General features: G+C 36.3%; 1 protein-coding gene across 2 annotated transcripts in view; it reads right to left on the bottom strand.

Annotated features, from left to right (window-relative positions):
• Positions 1–15,006, bottom strand: part of LOC150108773 (fibroblast growth factor receptor 1-like) — a 560,046-nt gene that overhangs the window by 20,177 nt on the left and 524,863 nt on the right. For both annotated transcript variants that reach the window (XM_090410064.1, XM_090410055.1), the window contains exon 17: positions 8,894–8,999. In XM_090410064.1, coding sequence (XP_090266190.1) covers positions 8,894–8,999 — 106 coding nt within the window. The remainder of the gene's footprint in view (positions 1–8,893; positions 9,000–15,006) is intronic.

Raw genomic sequence — 15,006 nt, 5'->3', positions numbered from 1 at the left:
CCCATCTAATCTTATAGCTATAAGATTATGTATTTAGTTTAATCCTTTATCCAAGTGAAAGCAAACAAAGTTTGCACCTGAAGTATCTTCAGGACTGGGGTAACTCGTGGCAAAGGTGGACAAAGCTTCACATCACTTGCCTTAGTATCCCATAATGCAAAGCACATCTCCTTGCAGACATATATAATACTATGAATTATGGGAAGGGTCTCCCAAAAACTTCCAACATCTTTCTCTAATCAGAGTAATTTAATAATAAGGTGTGATACCTTTTTGGCAACTTGTAGGTAGATATGACTTCTGCATTGCTTCAACCTTGGTATCACCTCTGGGCCTAGCTCTCACTAAAGAGACCTCAATAAAGGTCAAAACTGGTCTGGGTAGTGACCCTTCTCATAATGCATAGCATTATACATGTCCACAAGGATATGTGCTTTGCATTATGGGGTACTAAGGCAAGTGATGGGAATCTTTGTGTGCCTTTGCCACGAGTTGCCCCAGTCCTGAAGATACTTCAGGTGCAAACTTTGTTTGCTTACACTTGGATAAAGGATTAAATTAAATACATAATTTATAGTCTAACAAAGTGGGAAAAAAAAATGACATGAGTAATTTAATAATAAGGTGTGACACCTTTTGGCAACTCATATAGGTAGATATGACTTCTGCATTGCTTCAACGTTGGGAGAACTGGTTGGATGCCTGGGTGGTGGATAGCAATGTTGTAACCAATGAAGTTTATTGAGGCATGGCTGTTGCTGCTACCCAGGTGGTGGTGGTGAGGGAGGGGGGGTAATGGCGATGCTGTAGCCCATGAAGCTAACTGAAGCACGGCTGTTGCTGTTACCACCTCAGATGAAATATGAGCAGCTCTGCTCAGTGGTGGGATGAGCCTGCCACGGGGTAGAGCCAATGCTGAGAGTTCTCAGTGACAGGGTGAGCCTGTTACTGAGGGAAACAATGCTGAGTTTTTGATCCTGCGGGTTGTTCATTATCCAAGAGTTTTTGGAGAGGTAACCCCGGACTTAAACATGGACACTGGTCTGGGTAGTGACCCTTCCAATAATACATAGCATTATACGCCTGCAAGGAAATGTGCTTTGCATTATGGGATACTAAGGCAAGTGATGTGAAGCTTTGTCCACCTTTGCCACGAGTTGCCCCAGTTCTGAAGATACCTTAGGCACAAACTTTGTTTGCTAACACTTGGATAAAGGATTAAACTAAATACATAATTTATAGTCTAACCAAGTGGAAAAAAACTTCCCATAATCTTATAGCTGTATTTGCTTTAAGATTCTGCAATTCTGTATGCATGCCCAATTCATCTACCTCTATTCTCATATCAGTTGGTGACACTGAAATTTCTGTAAATAATAAGGTGTGACACCTTTTTGGCAACTTGTAGATAGATATGATTTATTTATTAGTTTAGTAATTCAACTGGTTCATTTGCTTTGTTCATTGACTGACTGACGTATCCTACCATCAGCACTCATTCAAGTTCTTTCCATAGTCCTTTTTATTTGCTACATAGCAAAATAATCCTGGGATTTCTTTTGGCCTCATCAGTTAGCTTCTTCTCATAATTAGCTTTTGTCCTTCCTTAACATACTGGTCATCCTTCTTGAACATGCTTCGGTGATGTATCATCCTGACTGTGGGTATGCAGTTCAAACATTCTACGACAATCTCCTATGCACTGCTAATATCTTTCACCTTTAAATTTTTATGATTTGCTGTTCCAAGCCAGCTCCTCAGCTTGTCATAATCATATGCTTCTAATTTCACATATACTCCCTTAAATGAAAATTCCATGTTCGGCAGTTTTCTGCATATCAGAAAATTTACTGCCAAATTTTCTGATGTCATCACCAGATCTGGCATTCTTGAATTCCAAGTCTCTGTACTAAATGTAGTCCCATGTAATTAGTATTACTTCCAAGCCTTCAATGGAGTCCAAAGGCTCACTGCAGGAGATTGAGCATTCACAGACCACAATAATTATCATACTTGAATACATTCAGGGTTGGAACACTCGCCACCCACTCCAGCAATGCACTTCACTCATTTTCCAGTCATCAGGCAAAAAAAAAAATATCTTTTATAACTTGCAAGGAATATAACACATAACCACACATTATATTCCTTACTCATATGATATTTGTAGAGTTTTCAGGGATGACCTCTTGTTCTTGCATAATCCATTATTTTATTTTTATCATTACTACGCGACACCTCCAGGGAGTCCATAGACTCATCGAGGGAGGGCACTTGCTCTACAACTCTGTCTCCACCGCTCAATCCACCAATGCCATCTACCGGTCACCACCACCACCACTAGTATTTTCACTAGTTCTGTTAGTGGCGCTGTGCCCAGACAACATTTGTGTGTTTATCAGTGTAGAGAGAGAGAGAGTTGTCTAGCTGTGGGTTAACTTGCAGTGGGGAGATTATTCATATAGCTGTGATAGTACTTCGCAAGGTTGGAGCCACCTGTTATTTTCAACGCGCTAAAAATACTCGGGATTAGCAGAATGTTTGTGTATCGGACTATTAACTGTTATAACAGAAGATGTATCTGATTGACGGATCATGTTACATCCTAATGCAACAGCTTGTGAGGGCTGTGAAGATATGTGTCCATTGTAATCCTGTGAGAATACAGAAAGTGATGTCACGTGAGATGAACATTTTGCAGAAAATAATGTCACATATACTAACTAATGACCTAGAAGTAAGCGCTTATCGTCATTCTACTGGAAACTTCCTACATTAAACTTATGTGGGATAGGGTGATAAAATCAATGGCACTTTTCTGGCAGTATGTGAACAATGGATACAGAGATATCCTCTTCACAGAGGAGAAGATTTTCACCATTGAAGAGTCGTTTAACTGCCAAAATCATCGGGTATATGCCCCAGATGCAACCACCTGGGGCATACACCCAATTTGTTTTGGTGGTTAAATTACTGAACTGGTTGCACAGCACATGCCACAACACCCAGGATTCGGACCCCATGTTAGTGATGATTCGGTGGTGGTGGGGGTGACGTATCAGGAGAGTATCCAAGTTGCATTTCTGTGAGAAAGGGGGTCAAAAACCTTCACCAGAATGGATCAGGACATTGTACTGAACAATACCTCGTTTCATGGTAGGCAGTAAACTTTCCAACAGGACACAGTCCCTGCACACAAGGCAAGGACCATACAACAGTGGTTGGAGGCGAATGTGCTCAACCACATATCACCATCTGACTGGCCATCTGGAAGTTTCGATCTGAATCTTTTGGACTTCAAATTGTGGTCAGAGCTTGGAGTAGTCTGCAAGAATCATCTCAGCATTGCCAGCCTGGAGGTGGATTTGGAATGATCAGTGGATGTTATGTATGCTGCCATCAATGTGTGACCTTACAGACTTCAGGAGTAAGTGAAGGCAAAAGGGTAACATTTCGAATTGAGTGCTGCTATACTCATGATTTCTATGTGCTGAAAGCTGTATATGATTTACTGATAGATTAAAGGTTTATGCACTGTTCAAGTTGCAACAGTATTTATGATTACATGGTAGCTATTCACCTCTGTGCTCTAATGTTTCCTTATCACCAACATAGCCAGGTGTCCAGATCTGTGTGCAAAAATCCAAATTAGGCCTAATTCGTGCCTTATACAATGGAACAGGCGTTCCCAACCCTATGCCCGTGGGCACCATGGCGCCCGTCGACCAATTTGTGTGTGCCCACCACTGTTCACCCGTGTGCCGTATAGTTTGAAATAATCACGCAATAATTCATGCAGCTATTTTAATTATATTTAATGGGAATAGCTGCATGCATTGCAAAGCTTGTTCAAGTAAATGCTGAAGAAACTGGAGCTATAAATTTTGGATCTTCAGAATGGCATTATGCTAAAATCCCATATAACAGATGAAAACTTCTGGAATCTAGTGGATAGGAAAAAGTTTCCATTCTTAAAAAGAGCAGTGTACAAGATAAAATCGTTTTTCAGTTCCACATACCTTTGCAAATCATTGTTTTCAACCATGAATATCATAAAATCAAAATATAGATCACGACTCACTGATGAACATCTTGATGACTGGTTAAGAACTGGAATATTATCATATTCTCCTAATTATGAAGCACTGGCCAATGAAATGCAATGCCAAAGATCACACTAACTTACATACATATATTTAAATTTTTATATAATGTAAACTTTTAAGTAATAAAACATTTGATTCTAATGTAAACTTTGTATGTATTCATTAAACAAAAGAATTCAAAAAATTTGCTTGAAAAAATGGATGGTGCCCGTCGCCCTATTGGTATTTTAGAATGTGCTCTATGAAACAAACAGGTTGGGAACCCCTGCAATGGAACTATCACCTATTTATCCATACACGTTAGCATTTTTGCATCATAGCAGCAGTTTTCTAACTCTTACAACTTTCGTGATGTGTTCTTTGAATTTCAGTTCTTTATCCACCAAGATCCTCAAGATTTTTTTGCCTTCTCCACCTCCAGAAGCAAAGTTCATCAAATATGATTAACCTCATTTCGTTTCTCTTGCCAAAGTACATAACTGTACATTTAGCAATATTGAGCTGACATCTCTTTTCTTTTCAGTTCAAAGCAGTAAAATATTGATTCTGGTATTCGCTTGTATAAGAACATTACAGCAGAACTTACTGACAATGCTCCTCCTTATTTAGTGTCATCAGCAAACAATTGAATATCTCGGAAATTTATTTTGCACTTGGTTAGACTATAATAAATTTAGTTTAATCCTTTATTCAATTTTCAGGCATAAACTTTGTTTGCTTACACTTGGATAAAGGATTAAACTAAATTTATTAATTGAATATCTCCTTTCACAACCCAAACTACATCATTGGTATAAAAATTAAACATAGCACTGGTCCCATAACAGAACAGAACCTGCTAGTACCCTACATGTCATCTTCATTTTTCACAAGATTGCATCCCATAAACAACTTGCTGGTTCCTGTAAGTCAACCATCCCTGTAACCAAAGCTATCAAATGATCAGCCATTTCTTTCCTGCTTAATATCAACAGTAGTTTAACATATGGTACTTGATGAAATGCTTTAGCAGAATGCAGATAAATTACTGTATGAGCATCTGTCTAATACACTATCTAGCACTATATAAGCATCTCTGTCTACTAAATGTAGTCCCCTATTACAAAATATAACCAATCTAGGGTTTTGCTTTACTGCTTCTGGCAATCTACTTTCATATGCCAATTTCTCTTACACTTATTACTTTCCAAACCTGAACCGTATGCACTTCATGCTACTGAGGTGTATTATATCTCATCCATAATGTTCTCTTTCTCAAAAGCTCCTTCATAATTAGGAATAATGCGTTGCAGCAGGATTTGGTCAAAGCACCAAATACCGAACATTCAGCCAAAACTAAAATAAATTTTATAAACAAATATTCCCCCCCCCCCACACACACACAAAATCACTCATTAAAAACTGATAAAAAATTTTAATTAGCATTTTTTTTGTTCAAAACAAGTTTATAAAATTTAATTTGCAATGTTTACAATGTAATTAATTATGCTTCAGTTGAATATTCAGCACTTCAGCCAAATTGCAGAATAGAATAAGATTAAAAAATGTAATAATACTTCACCTAATCATGTGACCATATGAAAATAAATAAATACAGTGGATTCTGATTAACTGGGACACATCGGGACTAGAAAACTTTGTCCCAATTAAGTGGCTGTCCCAATGATGTGAAATTTTATGGAAAAAGCTAAAAATATCACAAAAAGTTAAAAATAGACAAATTTTCAGTATACCTTTGTTAATCATGTTTTTATTAAAAAAACAAAGAAAAAAAATATATACACGTATGTGTCAGTATCCCTAAAGAGGTTAATAGGTATCTATCAAAGCAGCATATTCTCTAAATATTATTTAGAGAAAATATGTAATTTATTGGGTGTACCTTGATGTGTTTCTTTTTTAGACTGCAACTGAACAAATCAGCACAGGTATCTAAATTCAGATAAAGGGCTGCCTTCTTGCATAACGTAGCATCATAATTCATCAATAAATTTCCTGGCTTCCTGGTGAGTCACTCACTCATGTTTTCAGATGTGTCATCCTCATTACTTTCCTTGTCTTTAGTGTCTTTACTTCCTGGGTCTGTAGGTGTTTTGCTGCAATCTGTTCAACAATTGCATCCTCTCAATCTTCATTTTTATTGTAACATTGAAGGCTATTCTTAACACTTGAACCGGCCATAACGTCTATAGACGTTCAGCAAAATCTGGATACGATTCTGTAACACCTATTGATTAACATGGATAAGAAGTGCAATTTGGTATCACTATTTCATCCACCATGGCCGGTTAATGCATAAAAACTCTTGGTAGTTTGACGTGTTGCAGTTCAAAAATGATTTCATTTTAATTATCAGTCATATCTGGTATTTAGAAGATCTACAACAAAATTCTGATAAAATAAAGGAAGAATGTAAAAAATTTGGATTAAACAAAAATTGTGAAAATAGGAAAAAAAACCAATCTAAAAATTGAAATTGATAGTAAGAATCTAGAGCAGGTAGAAACCTTCGCCTACCTTGGTGGAGTAATTGAGTACAGTGGTGAAATTACAAAAGATATAAACAGACAAATCAGTCAAGCATGGAAGTCAAGAGACATCAAACAAGCAACAAAAGTAAGAATCTATGAATCATTAAGCACATCAGAGTTAAATTTCACTGCTAATTACAGAATGTTCCTGCATAACAACAGTTGACATCATACACACTCCATGAGTTTAATGTATGCGTTCTTCTGTATTTGTAAAAAATACAATTGTATTTGGTTCATTCCTTCATGAACAGTTTAAGTGTTTAAATTGTTTTGTATCTCTTTTATTCACCCTGAAGAAGCCAAACAGCTAAGTTGGCAAAACTTGTTGGTATTTCTTACTTAATATCAATTGAAATCCCTCGGCCAATAAAATCCAGTTTATGCCAATTTTTCTTATGTTTAAATGGTCGAAAATAACATAGAATCATCATAATCTATGAAACAATGGTCCTCTATGAGAGTGAATGTTAGAATCTCATGAAGAGAAAAATTATTAACTACTGAAATGGGTGGCTTACAAGATTACTTGGGGTATCTCTGCTGGATAGACTAAGAAACGAAGAGACATAAGGAAATGACTAAAACAAGAAATAACAATAGTAGACAAAATCTAAGACTGCGATGATTTGGCCATGCGACTAGAATGGGAACAGAAAGATTATCATCTAAAGCCCTGAATATAACGATTGAAGATAAAAGATCCAAAGGGTGACCCAGAATTAGATGGATAGACAAAATAAAAGAGGACCTGAAAACCAAATCACAACAAGCGACACCAAACTGGACAGAATTGTTCAGACTCTTCAGGGACAGACAAAAGTGGAAAGAGTTCAATCAGCCTCATCATCATCCACATAGATGATGGAAGAGAAGATGATGATGATTGGTATTAGATGATTAGCTTTTTATTTTGTCAAGCAAAGGGATTTTGTCTGCTAATGATAGATCTTTCCTTAGCATCTTGACATGGACCTTAAAAACACTACACTGTCAAAATACGCACGTATTTTGACAGTGTAGTGTTTTTAATTTTGTCTACTCTGCATCCTGGGGCTGACTGACAGCAACATTCTATGCAACTCAATACATGTGCACCATTGACATAGTGAACTACATTCAAGTTGTGCAACAATTACTGAAAGTCATGATGAATGCCAACTTCCATTATGTCTTGGTTTTATTGATTATGATAATCCTGTGATTTGGTAAAACCATGTACAATATTTAAGGCAGTATGAAATCAACTAGTGGAGGATCCATATATAAGTACCATCAAATCAGCGACAATTCTTTTGGAAACACTTCCGGTATGGAAATACAGAGAGGCACGAGACAAGGTGATAACCCTAGAACTATTCACAGCATGTTTAAAAGAAATATTCCAACTCCTTGATCAGGAAGGAAAAAGGTGTAAGGATAAATGGGAGATATTCAAGCCATTTTCACATTTCACAGATGACAGTTATTTTTACTTCAAGTCCACAGTAACTACAGACTCTTGTCTATGGACACCAAGTTGCTAGCCAAACAGCTGTCTTAAACCTAAAGAGGACCCTAAAGAAGTTATATTCAATAGCTACTTGGAACCAGAAATAATAAAATCAATGGTGATGAACTTGAACAAGTGAATCATTACATGTACTTAGGACAATGGATATCGGTGGATCAATATACCATGGAAGTCAAAAGATAAACAGTGCTAGGCTGGAAAACATTTGGAAAATTGCAGTAGACATTCAACACTATACATAAAAAAGAAATGTCTTGTAGCCATGCAAAACAAGGAGACATTAAACATAAAGGAAACTTAAAAACTAAGAACAAAATTTAGCAGGAAAGATGCAATACTTGACATCACAAAAAAAATACTCAGGTAGGAAATCAAAGTGACATTACAGAAAGAGTACAACATCTGAAATGGCAATTAGCTGAGCATATATCACTTGAAGACATGACTAATCATGAAAAAAAGAATTACTGCATTAATTTCCATGGGAAGAAAAGCCTTCATCCTGGCAACGTACTGAAAATAGCTGATGATGATAAGAAAAAGAGACTCCCACCCATGACAGTTTTAAATTTAAAGTACGTTAGTATCATGGGCAGATAAGATTTTATATATTTATTTATTTGTATTATTTTATAATAGGATAAATAAATATATCCTATTATGTAATAAATAATCATGAATCCTCCTCTTTGAAAGATTTAATTTTTAACTGAAAAGAGGCATTCTATAGGATAGACACATACCTGATCTGATGTAAGAGTCAAAATTCTGTCCAAATTTGCAACCAATAGAGTAAAAGTAGGCCTTTGTTGGGAAAACCAATTCCAGCAGTCACGCATTAGCAAATACCTAATAAATCAGATATAAAAGATAATGGGAAAGTGCATTTCACTTTGTAATGTATTTCATTTCAATATGGAATAAATCACATAAAACAAAAGATAGTTAGGGGAAAAAAAAATTATAACCATTTAGTAATTTTTTAAATTATGAATGATATTGATAACTAATGCTTAAATCAATTTCCTGGAAAAAAAATTAGCACCTTAATTTTTGCACAACTTATTTTGATAAATTGGTACATTTCATTTCACAAAACATGTCTGTCTACTTAAAAATAAAAATAAAATAAACTGTTTATTATTTCAAAAAAATAAATGTTTTTTTGAAAACAAAAAATGCCTTTTATTCCATATAGGGAGTAAGCAAGGCTCTTTTAGACCTATGTAATGTTTGGAGACTTGGAAGGCAGTTCATTCTGCACCAATCATTTGTCTAAAATACTGTGGGTTCTACAGGGAAAAACCACTAGCCCTTTGCTTGAGATTGACTAACTTGGGAACTGTCAAAGAAAGGATTAGAAAAAGCTATGGTAGATGGCAACTAGATTTGAACTGAGAATAGCTTTTTTCGTGTGGCTTTACATGATGGGTCAAATGTCACTTCAACAGTCCCTTTATTTATGCAATTTTTATGCATAAATAACCAATGTAACTGGTTAATTATATAGTACATAATTTTATCATTATAGGGTATCATGCTTGATTCATCTATTCTTATTTACTTAGCATAAGCACAGAACTTCCCTGATTAAGCACTCTTCACCAAGGAAGAAGATATTATGGTTCCAGCCCTTCTTCCTTTCAGTAAATTCAGAATATGAAAATATTCCATACAATAAGAATTTATAATGAATATTTTCACTTTTATAATCTAAGTTTCACACTCACCCAGTGCAAAAAGAAATCCCAATCTGCATGGTAAAATATAACAGGAAGAGAATCACAGAAAAGGTATGCCAGAGTGAGACAATATTATTATTATATGGACACCTCCAAGGAGTCCGAAGACTCATTGCAGGAGACCCAATCTATCATACTTCTCCTTGAACCTATTAACAGAAAAAGCATTCACAACTAATTCTGGCAACCCATTCCATTCATTCACCACTCTCCAAGCAAAAACTTTAGTCCTCACACCTCTAATGACGACACCTTTATTCAACTTCCAGGGATGACCCCTTGTTCTGGTCCCTCTAGACAAGTGCTCAAACATTTTCACTGCATCTATCCTATAAAAAAAAACCTTTAAGCAACTTAAATGTTTCTATCAATCCCCTCTTCTCCTATCAACCAACGTCTGCAATCCAGACACCCTCAGTTTATCCTCATAGGAAACATTCCACAGGCCACTCACCATCTTGGTCACTTGGCTCTGAATCTTCTCCACTGCTTCCCCATCCCCAAGAAACCCTTGGGGATGAGGAAGCAGTGGAGAGCATTCTTTCTTGACTTGAGCACAGTAATCCAGATGTGGGCATATCAAGGCCTTATAAGAAAGTTGTCATTCTTCTTTATATCTACTTGTTACTGTGTTCTTCAATAGCCAATTAATCTTATGGGCTACCTTAGCAATATGTCCTCTACACTCTCCTCTAACTCTGTCTACCACTACCCCTAAATCTCTAGCTTCATTTATTTCCTGGAGTACAGTGCTATCAATGTGATAAACAGCTTGTAATCTATTTATCCCAAAGTGCATAACTTTACATTTCTTGACATTAAACTGACATCCATTAACTTTTGTCTATACTGACAGCCTATTTCAATTGTCCTGCAAGCTCTACACATCGCCTTGATTAGCTATTACTTTACCTAATTTTGCAACATCAGCAAAACAACTGAGTATTTCTTTTCAGGTTATTTCCTACATTGTTTATTTATAAATTAAACAGCAATGGTCCAAGCACTGAACCTTGCAACACCACTAGCCACCTGCTTTTGCCTCAGTTCTGACCCTCCATATACTACTTTAATGTCAAATGGCTTCCAGCAAAATCATCGTGTAGCGATTTCCTTTATTCAACTTAGCTGTTACTCTATTGTGAAAAGTTAGTAAATTACTAAGGCATGACCGACCCGTCACAAAGCCATGTTGACCCTCATACAGTATCATATTTTTATCTACCCATTCTTGAATTATCTTTTTCAATTTTTCTAATACTTTTACCACCGTGCCTGAGATACTGATTGGTCTATAATTTGCTACTGTAGTCTTAGAGGAAGAATGCTAGTTCTCTTGCACATTCTCACAAAACTAGCTGATATCACATCTAATCCCACAGCTGTATTTACATTGAGATTCTGCAGTATCGTAAGGACCTCCAATTCATTCACCTCAGTTCCCACATTAGTTTCTGTCAAAAAAGGTTAAGGCAGTAACCTCACTAGGAAGATATATGCTTGCAAAGTGGTCACTCAGTAACTCAACTATTTTATCTGCTTTCGTCTCCTCTTGACCATCATCACTCATTAACGTTAAGCTTCTATCGCCATTCTTCCTCTTACTTGCCACATAAAAGAACTCATTGGGATTTTCCTTGGCCTGCTTGGCTGAATTATTCTCATAATCTGATTTTGCCTTTCTTGCCTGAACCTTGTACTGTTAATGAGTTTGTTAGTCACCAATCTCTTTATATACCTTCCACAACATTTTCTTCTTCTGCAGCTCGTGCTTAATGATAATTCTCATCTATCTAACTCCTACCTGATTAATCCTTCTTACCTGAGGTATACAATTTAATACTGCTTCCTCTAGATGACCCTTAACTGTATCCCATTCACTACTAACATCCTTACCCTTCATTGTTTTATGCTATGGTACAGATTTGAGCTTCTTCCTAAGCATGTCATAATCACCTGCCTTGTAGTTCCACAAATATCCCTTCTTGATAGAGTATTCCTCAAGTCAAGACTGCATGGTCACTTTCACCAATTGGAGGCAATGTGAACTTGGTTATGGATAGCTCTTCTAATCCTATGACCAGGTCCAATATACTCTCACCCCTAGCCCCCTCCATCATATGCTGCCTTAAGTAATTATCTCTCAGCAGATATATAAATTCTCTTTCCTTTCTGCCATGTGATCTTTCTTCCTTCCAGTCTATATCGCCATAGGTGAAGTGCCCCATAATAATCACTCGACCTGTACTCATTGTACTAATTTGGCAATACATGTCTTCCAGATCATTTGCAGAATTTACTAGCCTATAGCAACAACAACTGTATATTTTGTCTTACTGGTCTTAATCTCACACCAGATTGCTTCAAATGAACAGCCACCCTCCCATTTGTCTCCTATTCTTTTTGGCTGCAATTCGTCTGCTATCATCAACAGTACTCTTCCCTCAATCCTGTATTCTCAATTATTCCCTGAAAATACCAAATCCTTCACATTGAATCTGTAACTACATAATCTGCTGTTAGCCAAGTCTCACTAATGCCTGTAACTTTTGGCGAGGTTGCACTAATCAATGCCAAAAACTCATGCCTTTTGTTCCTTTTGTTTCTTCTGGCATTAATATATAAAAATAGCAATATTCCTTTATTCCCCCACCCATCGTTACTTTCTGAATTAACTAACCTAATAAATATTTTTGCTTGAGAGACTAGATTCCTCACTTGGTCATTCTCTCACTCACTTGCTTCATAGTTGCCTTCACACAAACTCACTTGCTTCCACCCTAATTGCTTAAGTTTTCCTGAATTTGCATGTCAGCATGCTCAGTGAACAAAGCTCTCTCCAGACATCTAACACCAAAGTCATTCAGATATAGTCCATCTGCATTGTACAAATCCTTCTTTCCATCAAACAGATACTACAGATCCACAAATTCAACATCATTTCTTTTGCACAATCTACGTGTAGATTCATTGGCTATTGTTGTGTCCCCCTTTTTCCGTCCTATAATTGTTAATTCCTCTTACAAGTTTATTTTTTTTATCTTGTTTGTAACAAATTTCTTACTACAGATGATATCACCCAAATACAAGGTATCTAAGTTCTTGCTCCCCTTAGTATCCTTCTTCTTCTTATTGTGCTATCTTCTATCGAAGGTCAGCGACCATCTTGGCGAACAAACTGCGCGCTTGTGCTAATCTGAGCAGTTGTGCACTGCTCTTTCCTGTCCACATCTTGATGTTGTCAAACCATGATATTCTTTTTCTTCCTCTAGTTCCTTTGTCATCAATTCTTCCTACCAAAATAGTTTGTAGAAGTTGGTATTTGCTGTTTCTCATGATGTGGCCAAGATATGTTTTTCGTTTCTTGATTATTTGTACAAGATGTTTAACTTTGCCAATGGATTTTAAGACATCTTCATTGGTAATTCTTTCTGTCCATGATATCTTTAGCATTCTTCTGTATAGCCACATCTCAAAGGCTTCGATTTTCTTGATGGTTGTCGCCTTCAATGTCCATGTTTCAACTCCATAGAGCAGAATAGACCACACGTAGCATTTCAGCATTAGGCATCTGACTTCCATGTTTAGGTCTTTATTGCAGAATAGTGTTCTCATTTTCATGAAGGACTGCCTTGCAACTTCAATCCTTGTCTTTATATCTATTTCTGGATCCCACCATTCATTAAGCCAGCAACCAAGATATTTATATCTTGACACTTGATCAATATTTTTCTCATTGAGTGTCAGTTTCATTGATAAGGCTGGATGTTTGCTGATGATCATGTATTTTGTCTTGTTGATGTTTATATTTATTCCCATTCTTTGGCTTTCTATGTATACTCTGTCAATGAGTTTTTGGAGATCCATAATGTTATCTGCAATTAGCACGGGGTCATCTGCATATCGTAGGTTGTTAGCAATGTTTCCATTTATTGTGATTCCCTCTGGACATTCTTCCAATGCTTTTTTAAAGATATGTTGAGCACACATCCTTGTCTCACTCCTCTTTTGATGTTAATATCATTGGTGGTAATGTTGTCTAATTGAACGGTAGCTGACTGATTCCAATACAGATTTGTTATTAGTCTTATGTCTTGTTCGTCTAGCCTTGTTTGTTGAAGGACTTCTATTAAGTTAGTGTGTCTGACTTTGTCGAATGCTTTTTCAAAATCTATGAAACACATAAGACAGATTTCTGTTTTTCTATGCATTTTTGTATCAATATTTGGGTACAGAAAAGGGCCTCTCTAGTACCAAATCCATTCCGAAAGCCGAACTGTGTTTCACTTAGAGTTTCTTCACTTTTTCTATAAATGCGATTCTGAATTACTTTCAAAAATATTTTTAATGTTTGGCTCATTAGACTAATAAGTCGGAAGTCACCACAGGAATTTTCTTTGGGTTTCTTGGGACAGTGATAAATGTAGATTTGAGCCAATCTGATGGAAATCTTAGTATCCTAAAACATTTATTATTATAATAACAGCTATTACAGCCTGTTTTTGTTTAGGCTTATTTTAAATACATTGGCTATTATTACTCAAAAAAGGGATATATATATATATATTAGGGCATTATGGGTGAGTATAGAAGGCAATTATATCAGAATAAAAGAGGCAGAAAAATTTTTGTACATGCCTTGTTTTGATTCCATGATGTCTTCCAATTTCATGATCCTGCTTAAGGTTGTTTATAATGAGGGGGGGGGGTGTAAAAAGGTTTTAATATAAACACACTACTAGTTTTGGCCTGTAACAGCTTTCTTCAGGTGACATTACAAAAGAAAAAACACTAAACATTGAGGGTTAAAAGACTATGAACAACGCAGACAGTCTTTATACATAATTAGCATGAAAACGTTGTAGTTGTATTTGAAGCTGTTCTTTCGTTTGTTGCATTGTTGGGAGAGTGCGTGTTTGCTGCATCACGTGAACGCCAGTACATGATTACAGCTGAATGACTATCTGGGAGGTTGTAGCTTAAGTTGTTATTTAGATGAACAGGATTGAAGATGATTTCTCTAGATTCCACAATTTTTCTCTCTATTTCGTCACTGCAACGGAAGATGTTAGCAGATTTTTCCCAGCAGACTTTGTGACTTTGGTTATCATCAT

This window comes from Typopeltis vanoorti, chromosome 2 (assembly GCF_054136105.1).
Source record: "Typopeltis vanoorti isolate ZY-2024b chromosome 2, IOZ_Tvanoo_1.0, whole genome shotgun sequence".
NCBI classification, from domain to species: Eukaryota; Metazoa; Arthropoda; class Arachnida; order Uropygi; family Thelyphonidae; genus Typopeltis; species Typopeltis vanoorti.
Note: the sequence above shows the minus strand (reverse complement) of the source record. Positions and strands in the feature narration are given on the sequence as shown.